The sequence below is a fragment of the Euprymna scolopes genome, chromosome 20 (assembly GCF_053919585.1).
Source record: "Euprymna scolopes isolate OS-2025 chromosome 20, ASM5391958v1, whole genome shotgun sequence".
NCBI lineage: Eukaryota > Metazoa > Mollusca > Cephalopoda > Sepiida > Sepiolidae > Euprymna > Euprymna scolopes.
In genome coordinates this window covers 45,771,459-45,786,190 of record NC_136501.1, presented here as the reverse complement: position 1 = coordinate 45,786,190, position 14,732 = coordinate 45,771,459, and the positions used below count along the sequence as shown (strand labels likewise).

General features: G+C 35.4%; 1 protein-coding gene across 1 annotated transcript in view; it reads right to left on the bottom strand.

The window, feature by feature from the left end:
- LOC145241657 (chymotrypsin-like protease CTRL-1) overlaps positions 1-14,427 on the bottom strand; it is a 43,598-nt gene extending 29,171 nt beyond the window's left edge. Inside the window, exon 1 of the mRNA XM_080104792.1 lies at positions 14,359-14,427. Within this exon, the coding sequence (XP_079960918.1) occupies positions 14,359-14,412 (54 nt within the window). The 5' untranslated portion in view covers positions 14,413-14,427. The remainder of the gene's footprint in view (positions 1-14,358) is intronic.
- Positions 14,428-14,732: the final 305 nt, after the last annotated feature.

The window sequence follows — 14,732 nt, the reverse complement described above, 5'->3', positions numbered from 1 at the left end:
TTTGTTCATGGAATCTATGTTTAGGTTTAGGCACAGATAAAGAGTGGGGGAAATTATTGATAGTGTTTTCAGCTAGATAGATCAATACACACCTCCAAACACCTGCGCAACGCCGAGCACCCATATAAGTCAAATATCGCAGTCTACAACAACATAAACGTAAAAACTTCAGACTTAATTGCTGTATATCGAATACTACCAAAACTATTCGGCGTAGATAGGAGCCAATAAAAATGGAATTGGTTAAAATAATAAAATATCTATCTATCTATCTATCTATCTATCTATCTGTCTATCTATCTATCTATCTATCTCTTTTCCCTGTTCTACCGCACACCTCTTCCCAACTTCTATCCCAGGTCTCGCTCATACAATAGATAACGGAAATGCCTGAAAAACAGATCACCCACTCTGACAAAACCTAGTCGACACACAAACAATGTATAATGCTGTTTTTTTTTAGGTATTAACTTCCGAGGCAACGCCGATCAAGAAGATATTAACTTTGTGGGTCTTTGGTTAGTAGTTTTGTGCTGTTAGGTGGACATACAAACATAGATGCATACACAATACAACGGTCCTTTTATAAAATAGACTAGCAGGAGTAGTCGGCGTTGTTTGGGATCATATAAATTAAATAGTAGTAAAATCATGTTTAACATCTTTATATTAAAATTTATTTCTCTTCTTCTTTCTCCGGTCTCTCTTTTCCTCTCATCCTTTTACCGTCTTTCTCCGTAAACCCCTTCGTATCTTCTGTCCAACTCATTCCTCTCTCTTGTTTTACGGTGCTGAAAAAATGTAATTCAGACACAGGGGCTACCTTTTTTTTTAAAGTGATACAGCATTGTCATATTTATTGCTTATGGACAACGCAAAAAAAGAACAAAAAAAAAAAAGAATGACATTCTTGTATACAAGTAATTGCGTTCCCTCCAACCGCTTTCACTATAATATGAAGAGAAATCATGCTAATAATGAAAATAGTCAAATCCTTTTATAGCGGACAAATGTTGGAAAGTGTAAATAGTAAGTAATAAAAAAACGAATATCGCATTAAAAAAATCATAAGAATTCGAAAGAAGCAGATAAAAAAAAAAAGATGACGATCAGATGAGACAGATGGTGAGACAACAGTGTGAGGATTGGTAACGATGGTTAAAATTTGGCAGAACCTGATTATCAAAGAGGATGGCTCAGCATAAACTTGTTAATATTGGACCCGAAATCGACCATGTTTTAGTCAGCTAGAAAGCAACCCTGTGACATTTTGTTCCACAGACGAGTATTTCTTGGAAAGAAATTTTCTCTTATACAAGGTCTGTTTATATTTAGGTACACAATCAGAAAGGAAAATTAATTACCGTGGTTGTAGCTAAAAGAGTTTTTGCTGTGAATATTTACATGATCCGTGTTTGCATGTATAAATACATTGTTTTTCTCTGTTACATGTCTTTTTCTCCTAAGGAAATCTTAATGAATATTAGTAGAAATATTGATTTTTCCGCACATGTCTTCGAAATGTGTTTTATTTGCTTAACATGGATATATTCGTTTAATCCTCCTGTGCCTTTCTAGTTTTACCTATACATTCTCTGTTTAAATTCTTCTTATTGTTTTCGGAACTATTAAATATATGAGGCAAAATATCGATTTCTAGGAAAATGTATCCGTGCTGATTTTAATTTAAAAAAAAAAATTATTTTCAGAAATAATTCCCCCAAATTTAATACTTTAAACAGTAATAAAATAATTGTTATGGTGTTAAATGGTAATAAAACGAAAGGAACACACGACTTTTAGAAACAAACATGTATTCACATATATTACAGGCAAGGCGGCTTGAGCAATACCATTCCTCAACTGTTGGGCGTTTGCACACGACCTCGTTGGCTGCGTACCAATCTTTGACTCCCGGGCACCGATACTCGTTACCAGAAGTGACGTCACCAGAGGAAGTGACGTCATAAGATAGTCCATGGAAATCCCATGGAAATGCGTCTCCAACAATACGATGTTTTTTCTTTCATTGCCTCTTTAATTTAATTCTACATGTACGCATTCGTTGTTTGGCACATTTTTAACTTTTAAAAACGCGATATCGACGAAACGCGATACTTTCAAGTTATTTGCGTAATAATTTGAAAATAAATCAATGTCTCTGACGTCATTCAGTGTAATAGTAAAACGATTCTTTAATGAAACAAGTCTTAACCTTTAAAAGTTAAAAAAAGAAGGGGGCAAAACTTTCAAATATTTATCCGGATTATGCATATTCATATCTATGTATGTTAAAACAACGCACAACTAGAATAGAATTAAAGATGAAATAAAAGGAAATATACCAGAGGTTCTAAAATTACTGCATTATTGTTAAAAGTATAAAATTGGGGACTTATTTCCGAAAATAACACATGCATGGTGGAACGGTAAAATTATCGCTTAAGAAAGACGCCATGATTCCATTTCCGTTTGATGAAAACCGGTTTTCTTTTTTTTGTTGCTGCAGACCATCTACTAGTTGGCCAGTTGTGTACAAATCCCAAGAGCGATAGGATCCTTCTATCACATCTGAAAGTGACACAATGCTCAACGAGCGAGATCGGAGATACACTGCTGTACAACCCATGCTCTCTACCGATCCAAGTTATGACAAGAGAACAATTGCCAATGCCCTCTAAATACATCGCTGGATTGCCACAAAAAACTGGGGCGTGTCTAGAGTGATGAAAACCAAGTTTGCGGCCACGACTATGGTCTTTGGTGTGGTTTTAAGTGAGAGTCACATCATGCTATCTCACATCTTCGAAATCAGCTTGAAAGTCAACATCAAAGTGTACCTAAATGTGCTGAAGAGTGTGGTGATCCCTGGTGCAATCACGTGGCCGCTGATAGATCCTGGGTTTGGCAGCAGGACTCGGTACCGACCCAGGCTTGTCTTCAGAAGGAGTGCTACGATTTTGTACCCTTCTCTCATTGTGTCCCCGCCTCCCCCGACATAAACCCGTTGAACTACTTCATTTTGTCATATGTCGAGAACATCACCAACGTGACTTCCCACACTACCAAAGCCAGCCTGATCGCCGCCATCTGCCGAGTATTCGCCGAGCTTAAGCCGGCGCTTATGGAAAAGACATGCTCCCAGTTCCAGACCCGTATCGAGGCTGTGATTGAGATTGAAGGCGGCTAGATTGAATATACATATCAGCTCTACTGTTACCTGAATTGATTTAAAAAAAAAGTTTAAAAAAAAAAGCTAATGTGTTGTTTTTTTTAGGGCGACAACTTTATCCTTCTACCCTGTAGAATTAAAATCAACACGGATACATGTGCGGAGAAATCGAGAAATCGATACTTCACCTCATATTTTTAAAGCTTTTTCATGAGAAAATGTTTTTTTAAAATAATTTTTATAAACCATCACATTTTTTCTTTTCATTACATCTTTAATTTCATTCTAGTCATGCGCTGTTTTTACATACATAGAAATAAATATTCGCAATCCGAATAAAATTGGAAAGTTTTGCACACTTTCATGTGCATATATAAAATACATTTTTGAATGCTTAATTTCTGAAGATTAGGATTGGGTTCATTATCAGAATATTTTTTGCGAGAGAAGTGAATGACATAATTATCTCCTCCTGAAATAATACCTTTTCTAATTTTCTGAAAGTTTTGCGTCTACATGAAAACAATCCACAAAAGACAAAAATGAAAACGCACACGCGCGTATGTAGGAAGTCAGCGTCAAAAACAATTTTAAACTAATAATATTCTATTTAGGCCTTATTTATTTAATATATATATATATATATATATATATATATATATATATATATATATATATATATATATATATATTTGCAATTCTCAGTGTGGGTGACCGAAAAATATAATTACGAATTACTTAGGACCTCTATCCGATCATGACTGATGGAACAAAAGCATGCTTCCACCGTGTAGTAAATAAAAGGTTCCATTCAAAATTCCATCAAAATTTGCGAGTTTGACAGAAACATTCGACAAGATACACCTAAAGACATTTGGAGGTTACATCGACCGAAACGTCGTGAAAACCACACTCAAGATGAGAACAGTAATCCAATGAATCCAAATAATACGAATGACCAACCCTCATCTCAAAATTTCAGCAACACCATAAAGTGTTTTAGTATCGATAGCAAACCACGATCATTACTCCTATTTACTTGCCTTTCCACGAGGGCAGAGTTAGATACAAGGTCGGTTTTTTTAGTGTGGGAAAATCCAGTTCCCGAAAAGGGGCACTCTCCATAGGAACAAAAATAAAATTGCCTCAGTCATGAAGGATTTCTCCTCCACTGACCGAGGGGGGAAAAAGATGAAGTGTAGCATATACTACACTGTGATCTTGGCCCCTGATCTACCATATAAAAATAATAATAAAGAAAACCATTTTTCAAGTAAAAAGTTGAGTTGCATTTAGATTTTTATAAATCTGATTCTTCGTATGCCTTTCTTTATTCTTCAGTACGAGTATCTTCCCAAAATAATTTGTCGGTTCGAATCCATGTCAAAACGAATAAATGGAGACACATTAATTTTTAAGTTTATAAAAGTCTGAATGAAAATATTTATTTTAACTTGTGGCTTGCCCTTCGGGACAAGATCAAAGTGTAGTATCTGTTCTTCAGATGCTGCACTTCTATTTCTTGTTCTCTTTCGGTGGAGGAGAAATCCTTCACGACTGAGACAATTTTTATTTTTGTACCTTTTCTCCCCGTTAAAAAACGACCCTGGTGTCTAACTCTGTCCCGTGGGGAGGCATAGTAAATAGGTACTATCAGTACTCGGATTTCTTACTTGGTATTAAAAAAAAAGACAACGTTTTTTAAGACTCCATGGGCCCCCATTTGAAAATGATACGTTTTTTTTCCCCATTTTTCATAACCCTACTAAAAGTAATTCGTAATTGTATTTTTCGGTCGCCCACACTGAGAATTGGAAAAAAATATATAGACATTAAATAAATAAGGCCTAAATAGAATAATATTAGCTTAAAAATTGTTTTTGACTGTGCCTCCCTACACACACACACACACACACACACACACACACACACACACACACACACACACACACACACACACACACGTCGCTTCCCATGTAAGCATTCATGAGAAAACATTTCTCTCACGACAACCAAGATATATAAATATAAACAGAACTATCGTGAGCAAAGTTTCTTTCAACTTACTACCTGGCCGTAATACTTATTACAACGGATTGCTTTTCAAAGTTTTTGTTGAGCCGTCGCCTTTCAACAATCAGTACCAATCGTCACGGTGCTGTCTCATCACCCATTTGAAACTCATTTACTCTTGTCTTTGAGTGTCCTTTGTGCCGTAATAGGCGGTGACTTGTTAATACATTAAAAAAGTGTTTGGCATTTAGCGATATCATGCCATAGAAACAAAAATTACAAGTTTGGCGAAACCAGTTTTTCGAAAATTGCCGTGAATTGATTTGAATTAAAACATGAATGCTTTTTCTTATAATAGTTTATTTACACAAATAGCTGCGTCCATTTGATAGATGGTGACACAATAATAGAAAATAAATGTGTTGTCCGTATTTTTTATTAGCTGGGCACTCGGCGTTGCATGGTCGTATAATAGGTTTAAACACGATATTTTAATACATACAAATTGCCTATGTATTATTATAGAATCAATCCTCTATTGAATATTTTATACTACGAGGCATAATTTGCCCCGTGGACTAATTCGCAATAAAAATTAAAAAAATAATAATGATAATGTCGTTCATCAAATTCTGTGTTCGTTTACAATATCAGGTCAGCTGATATTTGGGCTTAAAAATAGTCATTCTTCTCTTATAGATGAGAAGAATTTTTACAGGGGAATATTTTACGTTACAGCGGCCAAAGTTACACCGGTGTAACGTAAAATATTTCCCTGTAAAAATTCTTATTACCTATATAAGAGAAGAAAGACTATATTTTAGATCGGATTTTTTCGATTTTCGATATTTATCGGATGAATTTCTGTACAGAACATATCTAAGAATACTGCCAGAAGTATATGAGGGGCGTAAAATAAGTAATGCCCCTGACCCACTTCTAGTAGTCTGATCTAGCTGAAATTGTGCATGTGAAATGATTTATATCTCTAAGGCTTATGTGGCAAATTACAGCTCTGAACTAATTGTGGTTTCTGTTTTACAGGTGTTTGAACTGAGTCAGGTGTGAAATGGAACCTGTTGAATGTATGAGCAGTGATCCGGTTTTTGTATTTGAAAGGACGCACACCACAGGAAACTTTTGATGAAATGAAAGAAACTTATGGTGATAATGCCCCATCATATGACCTTGTAAGTCGCTGGCAGCGTGAATTGAAACATGGCCGGAAGTTTGTGGGAACAGCTCCCACGCCAGGTCGCCCTCATTCTGCCATTGATGAAGCATCTGTCCGTCAATTTGAGGTTGCCATTTTGGAAGATCGGCGCATTACTATTCGCCAAATAGCCCAAAATGTCAAGATTAGTACAGAGTCTGTGGAAACTATCATTCATTACCATTTGCATATGCATAAGGGGTCTGCCAGATGGATTCCTAGGTTGCTCACACCATTCCAGAAGCGAGAACGCATCGAGTGCTCGAGGATGAATTTGGAGATGTGCCAAGAAGATGAGTCAAAGTTTTCAAAAGACTGATTACACAGGATGGAACCTGGGTCCATCACTATGATCCAGAGCCCAGTCAATGCAGTGGAAGCACTTGGACTCACCACCTCCAAAGAAGGCAAGGGCGCACAATCTTCTGGGACCAGGACGGAGTAGTGATGGCAGATTTCCTGGCAAAGGGTACCACAATTACAGGAGCCTATTATGCTTCACTTTTGAGGAAATTAAGGGAAGCTATCAAAATCAAGAGGCGGGGCAAGATCAGCAAAGGTACCCTCCTCCTGCAGGACAACGCTCCGGTCCACAACTGGCATGTCGCCCGACCAGAAGCACGGGCGTGTTGTTATGAAATCCTCCCATGATTCTCCCTACTCTCCTGACCTTGCACCCTCTGACTTTCAACTCTTCCCAGCCATGAAGTTGTTTTTGAAAGGAAAGCGTTTCCCAGATGATACAGCCTTGATTTCTGAAGTTATGTCGTGGTTGGAGGACCAAGCTGAGGTATTATATAAAACGGTCTCCAGAGGTGCATCAAACGATGGGAGAAATGCATAACTGTAGGTGCTTCCTATGTAGAGAAAGACTAATAACTGTGCCAAGTTTCGTTGCTCCACTGCTATGGGAAGTGGGTCAGGGGCATTACTTATTGCCCTCCCCTCGTAAATTACCTTTGTGTGAAATTTGCAAAAGATAGGCTCAGCCGTTTCGGAATCGATGTGGAAAAAACTAATGCGAACACACACACACACACGAAGTGGCTTTTATATAATGGTGGAGAATAATTTTAATTTTAACTTTTTTTTTCCAAATTATTAAAATTTATTTTACTCCTATTTACCCATATCAATGCACAGTGCCACTTGGACACTACTTTTTAGGACCATATCTAGAGAGACACTATATAGGGAGTTTAGCAGTGAGATTTATGTTCACATTTCACTGGAATTTCTGCATATCAGGGCAGTTAACGAAGCAGGAGACCGGAGGTAATCCCAAAGTCTAGAAAACTTTTAGAGTATAAGTTTTTCTAGCATATTAGGACATAAATACTGAAGGAATATTAGTTTGCTGATTGTCGCGTTAATCGAGGGTTTTTAGGTCGAAGGGGACAAGTGCTATGAGTTCGTCAGGGCATATCCCTTTAAAAAGAATATATAAAACAGGCACAGTGGTGCAACATTTTACCGATGTGACAAGGGTTCGAGTTTTGTTGATAATGTGGGGCCTATAAGGTTGGAGAGTTTTTTGCATCCTGTCTTAGAAGGAGAGATACATGGCACCAGCCCAGATGTAGCAACAATAATCCGTGCATGGACGAATTGTGGTTTTGTAGAGACATAGGATAGTGTCAGGTGTGATTAACCTTCTAGCACGGTAGAGAAAAAACCCAATACGAAACGGGCATTAGCCCGTTAGCTTCCACTGACAATGATTGCAGGTTACTCGAACTTTGTATCAAAACCCGACCCCCAGAATCGCCACGAACACAAAATTTGTGCCTCTATTAAGGATGAGTTTCCATATGAAATAGACACCTCCCCAAAAGACCACAAATTGTCCTATATGTGTTTCTATGCAGCACGTATTCACGGAACAACATTCATTTTTGCCTTCTATCGTACCCACAATGACGGAGTAACTATCTTTGAGAATATCTCTGAGAAAATTGTCCATATTCCTATATGTTTCCCCTTTTTGCCAGCGTCCATGTTTGTAATGATTTGAACGATTACAATGATAAATGATTAGTCCACATACCGATAACGAAGGTATGTTTTTTTATGTTTTCCCCTTTTCTATGATCTTACGCCGATTGTTGAGAAACCTACTCGCGTGTCTGACGCTGAGAGATATTTCATAAACCTTCTTGATCGTTTCCTTACAACTTGTCCCGAAGTGCTTATCGATTGTTCTGTCGTCGCTGATATCTTCCGAATACCGATTCTCTCAAATAAGATAAATACAAGTACTACTTGACGGCTGTCTGGGACAACTTCTAAAACTTTAACTGAGAAATTCCCTATATTAGATTTTCTATAACTATTGGCGGTTTAGAAGTTATCTTGTAATTAATTGTAAGGAGACAAGCTTAGTCTTGGCATCATAAATGTTATCATCCATTTTTGTCCACATTCCACTATAGACTCGAGGTCTTCCTCTAGGGTTTCTGTCATTGCCTTGGATACGTGTTTATTCGTTTTCCCATTGTGCCTTTTATAGGGCGTGATGTCGTCATCAAATATACTCATCCCAGAAACTAGGGAGGTCATTCCTGAATATCAAGAATAATAAACGTTACAAGATCGACCCCTGAGGTACACTCGCATATATATATATATATATATATATATATATATATATATATATATATATATATATATATATATTGATTTGACGGACGCCATCGAGGACAACTTGGATTCGTTTTTTAAGAAGGATATAATTATGTTAAGTATTCGTCAAGTAATACCATATGGTTTTATTTTCATGAGAAGACCATCGTGCCATACTCTGTTAAAAGTATTAGGTATATCTAGGACGACTCCCCTCCCCTCCCTGCCTGCCTTATCAATTGCATGGTATATACGACTAGGGTTTAGTAAGGATATCTGTAATAGAACGTGCTTGCCTAAATCCGTATTGTTGATCAGGCAGAAGTTTAGCAACCGTAAGGTGATAGACTAGAGCTGGATTAATTATAGACTCAAATATTTTTGGTGAAACGAGGGAAGGGGCTAATGGAGCTATAATTTAATGAGCCAGTTCTTTCGCCAGAATTCTTGTAAACTGGCAGTTTTCCAGCAGTCAGGAAAACAAGATTCGTAAAGGCATTGTTTGAAAAGTTTGGAGAGAACTGGAGCAACCTTAACGAGGCATTATTTTAATAGTACAACCGGGAGATCAGGTCCACATGCTTTTGAGGTGAGTAGGTTTTTTATGATATCATGCACCTGAGAAGGGGTGATTTTCAAATCATCTAGTGTGGTTTGTGTCCGCAAATGAAAATAAGGGAGAAAGTATTTTGCTGGGTTCAAAGTAGAGTTTGAGGCACCCCGACGGGCAAGCGTGTCACCCTTCTCGGTTGCCGTGCAAACAACGTCAAAATTGTTGGATAGAGGGAGAATTGTTGATTGCCCATTATTTACTACACTGTTTTAGATTTTAAAGAAATCACGAGATCCTAATATCTGCGCTTCAATGCGTTTTCTAGTGGTTTCGGTATATTCTCGCTTAGCTGTCGCTATTTCCTCATTACAATTACTTCTAGCTTCTATAAATTTTGGTCCATCTAAGAGTTTCTACTTAATATAGATCACTTTAAATATAAGTACAAACTATGGCTAATGAGTATTTATTCACTTGATAAGCTATAGTATATAGGTATAAGATATGACACTGCATGCCTTTTCAATATAGATAATTATAGGTGTTTAGTATCGATTTTTAAAGTTCAGTCTTCTAAAGTTAAGAGCCGGAAAATAGACCCCTCTCCCAAAGTGCATGCAAAATGCAATATATATATATATATATATATATATATATATATATATATATATATATATATATATATATATGTGTGTGTGTGTGTGTGTGTGTGTGTGTGTGTGTGTGCGTTAGGTAATAACCTGTCAATGCCGGGTAACAATCATTTATTGTCTATTTATCTGTGTATCTGTCTATCTATCTGGCTAGGGGTAATTAAACAACGGAAATGTGAATCGTAAGAAAGCAACTGGTTTAAGCAAACACACAGGTGCATAGGCCAAAGGGGTGAAGCTGACAATCGATCAAACTGGATGAACTGTAAGTTACAACGGAAGTAGGCCAAGCAGGAACTAGATCTGACGTGTCAAGGTTCCATTTATGAAAGAGTTGGGTCCGAGAAGCCGAGGAAGCAAGATGGGTCTCCCGATAAAGGAGCGACGGTCTCAAATGTATACAGAGAAACGCCGCAAGTCCGAGATCGTCGATTTCACTCCATGCTGTGGAAGATGAGATGTCCGGGATTGAAATAAACTAATATAAAACATACACAGTCTTGTGTCTGAATTGCATGCGTATATATGCGTATATATTCGTTATAGCAGAGCCCAGCTTCTCTAGAAAGCCATGCAGGAACAGATATCTCGTTCATAAATGTACTGCGAATTATATGTAATACACTCACGCACCCACGAACGCTACACGAGTCACAGGCCGTTAGATAAAATAAACACGAAATAAATATTAAGGATATAAGGAAAACAGTCCGTTAGATAACACACACACAACGTATATATATATATATATATATATATATATATATATATATATATATATATATATATATATATATATATATATAGGAAATTTATTGCCGTGAGTCCAGAATGAATTTGCATTTTGTTCGCGCTAGGAAGATATCCTCTGAAGATGAGGAGAGATCCGACTAGCGGAAACAAAATTGAAATTCATTCTAGATTCATAGCAATAAATTTCCTATATACTGCTCTGGCTACACATTGAGCACTCCCGTCCGGGTTTTTTTCACCACCGAAGAAATATATATATATATATATATATATATATATATATATATATATATATATATATAGATAGATATATAGATAGATAGACAAATATGAACCGACGACTGCGCAACATATATATAATTTTTATCAATAATATATCTTACTTGAAAAGTTAAACTTTTACACAGTGATCTACTCTGTGTATCAGTGTTCCATAATATATTTCCTCGTCAAACCAGAAGTGGTTCAAATCTCTTGAAAACCGTGTGTAACTGAAATTGTGACTGGGAGCTATGTCACAGTGAATATCTGACATAAACCTCTCACAAAAATATAAATGAACAAATAAATAACCTTATTCCATTTACACCCAGTCTCAAGTTCAACTTCACACGGTTTTCAGGAGATTTTAAACACTCGCCATTTGATAGAGAACTTTCCTTAAAATATATTATGAGATACTGTATCACACGGTGGATCACTATAGAGGTCTTTTCAAGTAAAATTTATTATTGATAAACAGTTATGTAAATATATATATATATATATATATATATATATATAGAGAGAGAGAGAGATATAGATAGATAGATAGATAAATATAAATGCACCTTTATCTGTGTTTGTGTGTGTGAGTTCGTTCCTTATAGACTCCGAAACAGCTGAACAGATTGTCTTTAAAATTTACAGACAAGTAGAAATGTTGATCATTATGGAGAAAAACGATCACAATAAGATGTAAAGAGTTTGAAAAGCGGCATGTAGATCTTGCTTTCTTAAAGCGTGCTTTAAAAAAGCAGAATGAAAATATTATATCAGAGAATATGCAACAGAAAATGGAGTGATTGGCTCCTTTCGTCAAAAGATGGTTTTGTAAATCATATGAAAAAAGGCAGGCACGACAATCCTATGAGAGGTGTGTGCTGTAAATTTACGCAGTTAAATGTATTGAGGTACATTGGCGCATGCGTGGAAAATTTTGAACCCGCCCGTTAAAAATCAAATCGATTTCCTTCCATGAGTCCTATTCCTATATATATATATATATATATATATATATATATATATATATATATATATATATATATATATATATATATATATATATATATATAATATAAAGCTGAATGCCTGTGTGTGTCTGGTCACGACTAGGCTCCTATATCGTTGACTATTTTAATAAATTGATTACATATAATGATAGAAGATGTATCGAGACACAAGGATAGGTATGTTTGCTCTGGCAGAACGGTGATTCATTAAAATTGTGGGGTCTGCGTTCGCGCCTGGTCCACAAAGTATGGAAATAAAAAATTTTAAAATTAAAAAAAAAAAAAAACGTTTACAAGGGTTTTTGATATAGATGTACATAATAATAATTTGATAATTATGTTTTAACTTAAATAGGGATGGTATAATAAAATTGTGGGGTCTGTGTTCGCGCCTGGCCTCCATAGAATGGAAATAGGCACACACTTTAATAAAGACTTTTCATATCTATCTGTGTAAGTATACTTTGATAATTATGTTTCAGTTTGAAGAAATATGGTATAATAAAATTATGGGATGTTCGTTCGCGCCTTGCCTCCATAGAATGTAAATATGTCACAAAGTTAAACAAAGTTTTTTAATATAGATCCACAGAATATTGTGATAAGTGTTTCAGTGCGAACAGGTATGGTATACTAAATTATGGGGTTTATCTATTTTATTTTTACTTTCATCATATTTTGCTTTGGTTTTGATACCCCCACATTCGAAGCTATCTCTTTACAACGCTTCCTTTTCATAACCTATCATATTTTCATAAATCAGAGTCCATTTTCTGTAGGCTGTTTTTGAACACAATCAACGACGTGTACTTTTGCTAGTGTATATATATATATATATATATATATAAGAGAGAGAGATTGAAAGAAAGAAAGAGAGAGAAAGAAAAAAGAGAGAAAGAAAGAAAGATAGATAGATAGATAGATAGATGATGATTAAGGCAAACATTATTGAACAACACGGAATGTTTCCGCTTAATCAGACTTTTTTTGCGATTTCGATCTTTCGGATGATCTATCGAGTATTTTTGTCAAACTGTCGCATGTTGAATCCGTAGGTTTTTAGGTTTCATTTGCCATGATTACGTTTAAAATTCCATTCATTGCCACATCGTCCAGCGAACAGAAAATATAACAAAACAAACTACTACCCCAACTGAAGACGAATTAATGGATCAATCGAAAGTAGTTGCGAAAAATCGTACAAAAAACTTTCAGATCATATGTACGACAATTTTACAAAAGTACTAGATGGATCATGCGACAAAATTCAGAAAAAGAAGATTTTTCAAAGCCAATGCTTTCAGTATTGTTCTATAACGTTTATCTTAATTAAAATACATTGCCTAAATACACTTATATAACGAATCATTTTTTTTATAAAATAAAATAAAGTTTTCAGTTTTTTATAGGTACACAAATTAAATATTCAATGTTTACAGTAATTAATTTTTAGCACTGATGAGTTCCTCTATTAATATAATAAAATAAACAGCACATATGCAAAGAATTTTATACAAAAATATATAAACAGAAACTATTGTAAGATTGTATAGTAAATACGTAGAACCTTTTTCGGATGAGCATAAAAATATCTGTTTCCAATGAAGTGGTACAATGAAAAAGTCTCTCTCTCCTTTCCCCCATCTCCTTATATATATATATATATATATATATATATATATATATATATATATATATATATATATATATATATATATATAATTTCTATTTTCTTCTGTCATTTTTCTTTTTGCATCATTATATTTTACCGCATTTTTTTTTCTAAGCAAAGAATGTGTTTAAACATTTTTTGAAGGGTAGATGCCCGAAAAATTCGGTGTTGACATAATAATAAGCGATTGTTTTCGCATAACGAAACGGATCTGTAAAATGCACCCAAATTTTAACATGCTTGGGAAGCTGTTTTGTATAAAAAATAAATATTTGGATCGTGGAATGTAACTATACTGTTATTCTTTTATATATATATATATATATATATATATATATATATATATATATATATATATATATATATATATGTATGCGATTATGTGCATGAAAGTGTGTAATTTTGCATGTGTATGTTTTTGTGATTGATCACTTACAATATCGTTGGCATAGGCCAAAGCCACCAGGCACACTGCTATGAGCCACTTCATGATTCAGGGTTGATTTCCGGGCGTCTCTTTCTTCTATGGGCAATCGAACTGTGCATGCAATTTATAGACGCAGTCTACCCCTCTGTATCCACGTCACTCCCGATCCAGCGATAACAAATATTGAATAAAGATCACTGATTAGATAATATGAAATAGACAAATATAAAAACAAATACTACTATAATCAACCCTGGAGAACGAAAACAGCTGACATCTTATCGTGTTCGTCAAAGGTATGAGGAGCTACGTATCCTTAGATAATTGGCGAAGCGAATATCAATCCGTAAGGTGCAGTCGTCCTTTACTGGTGAGTCATTCAC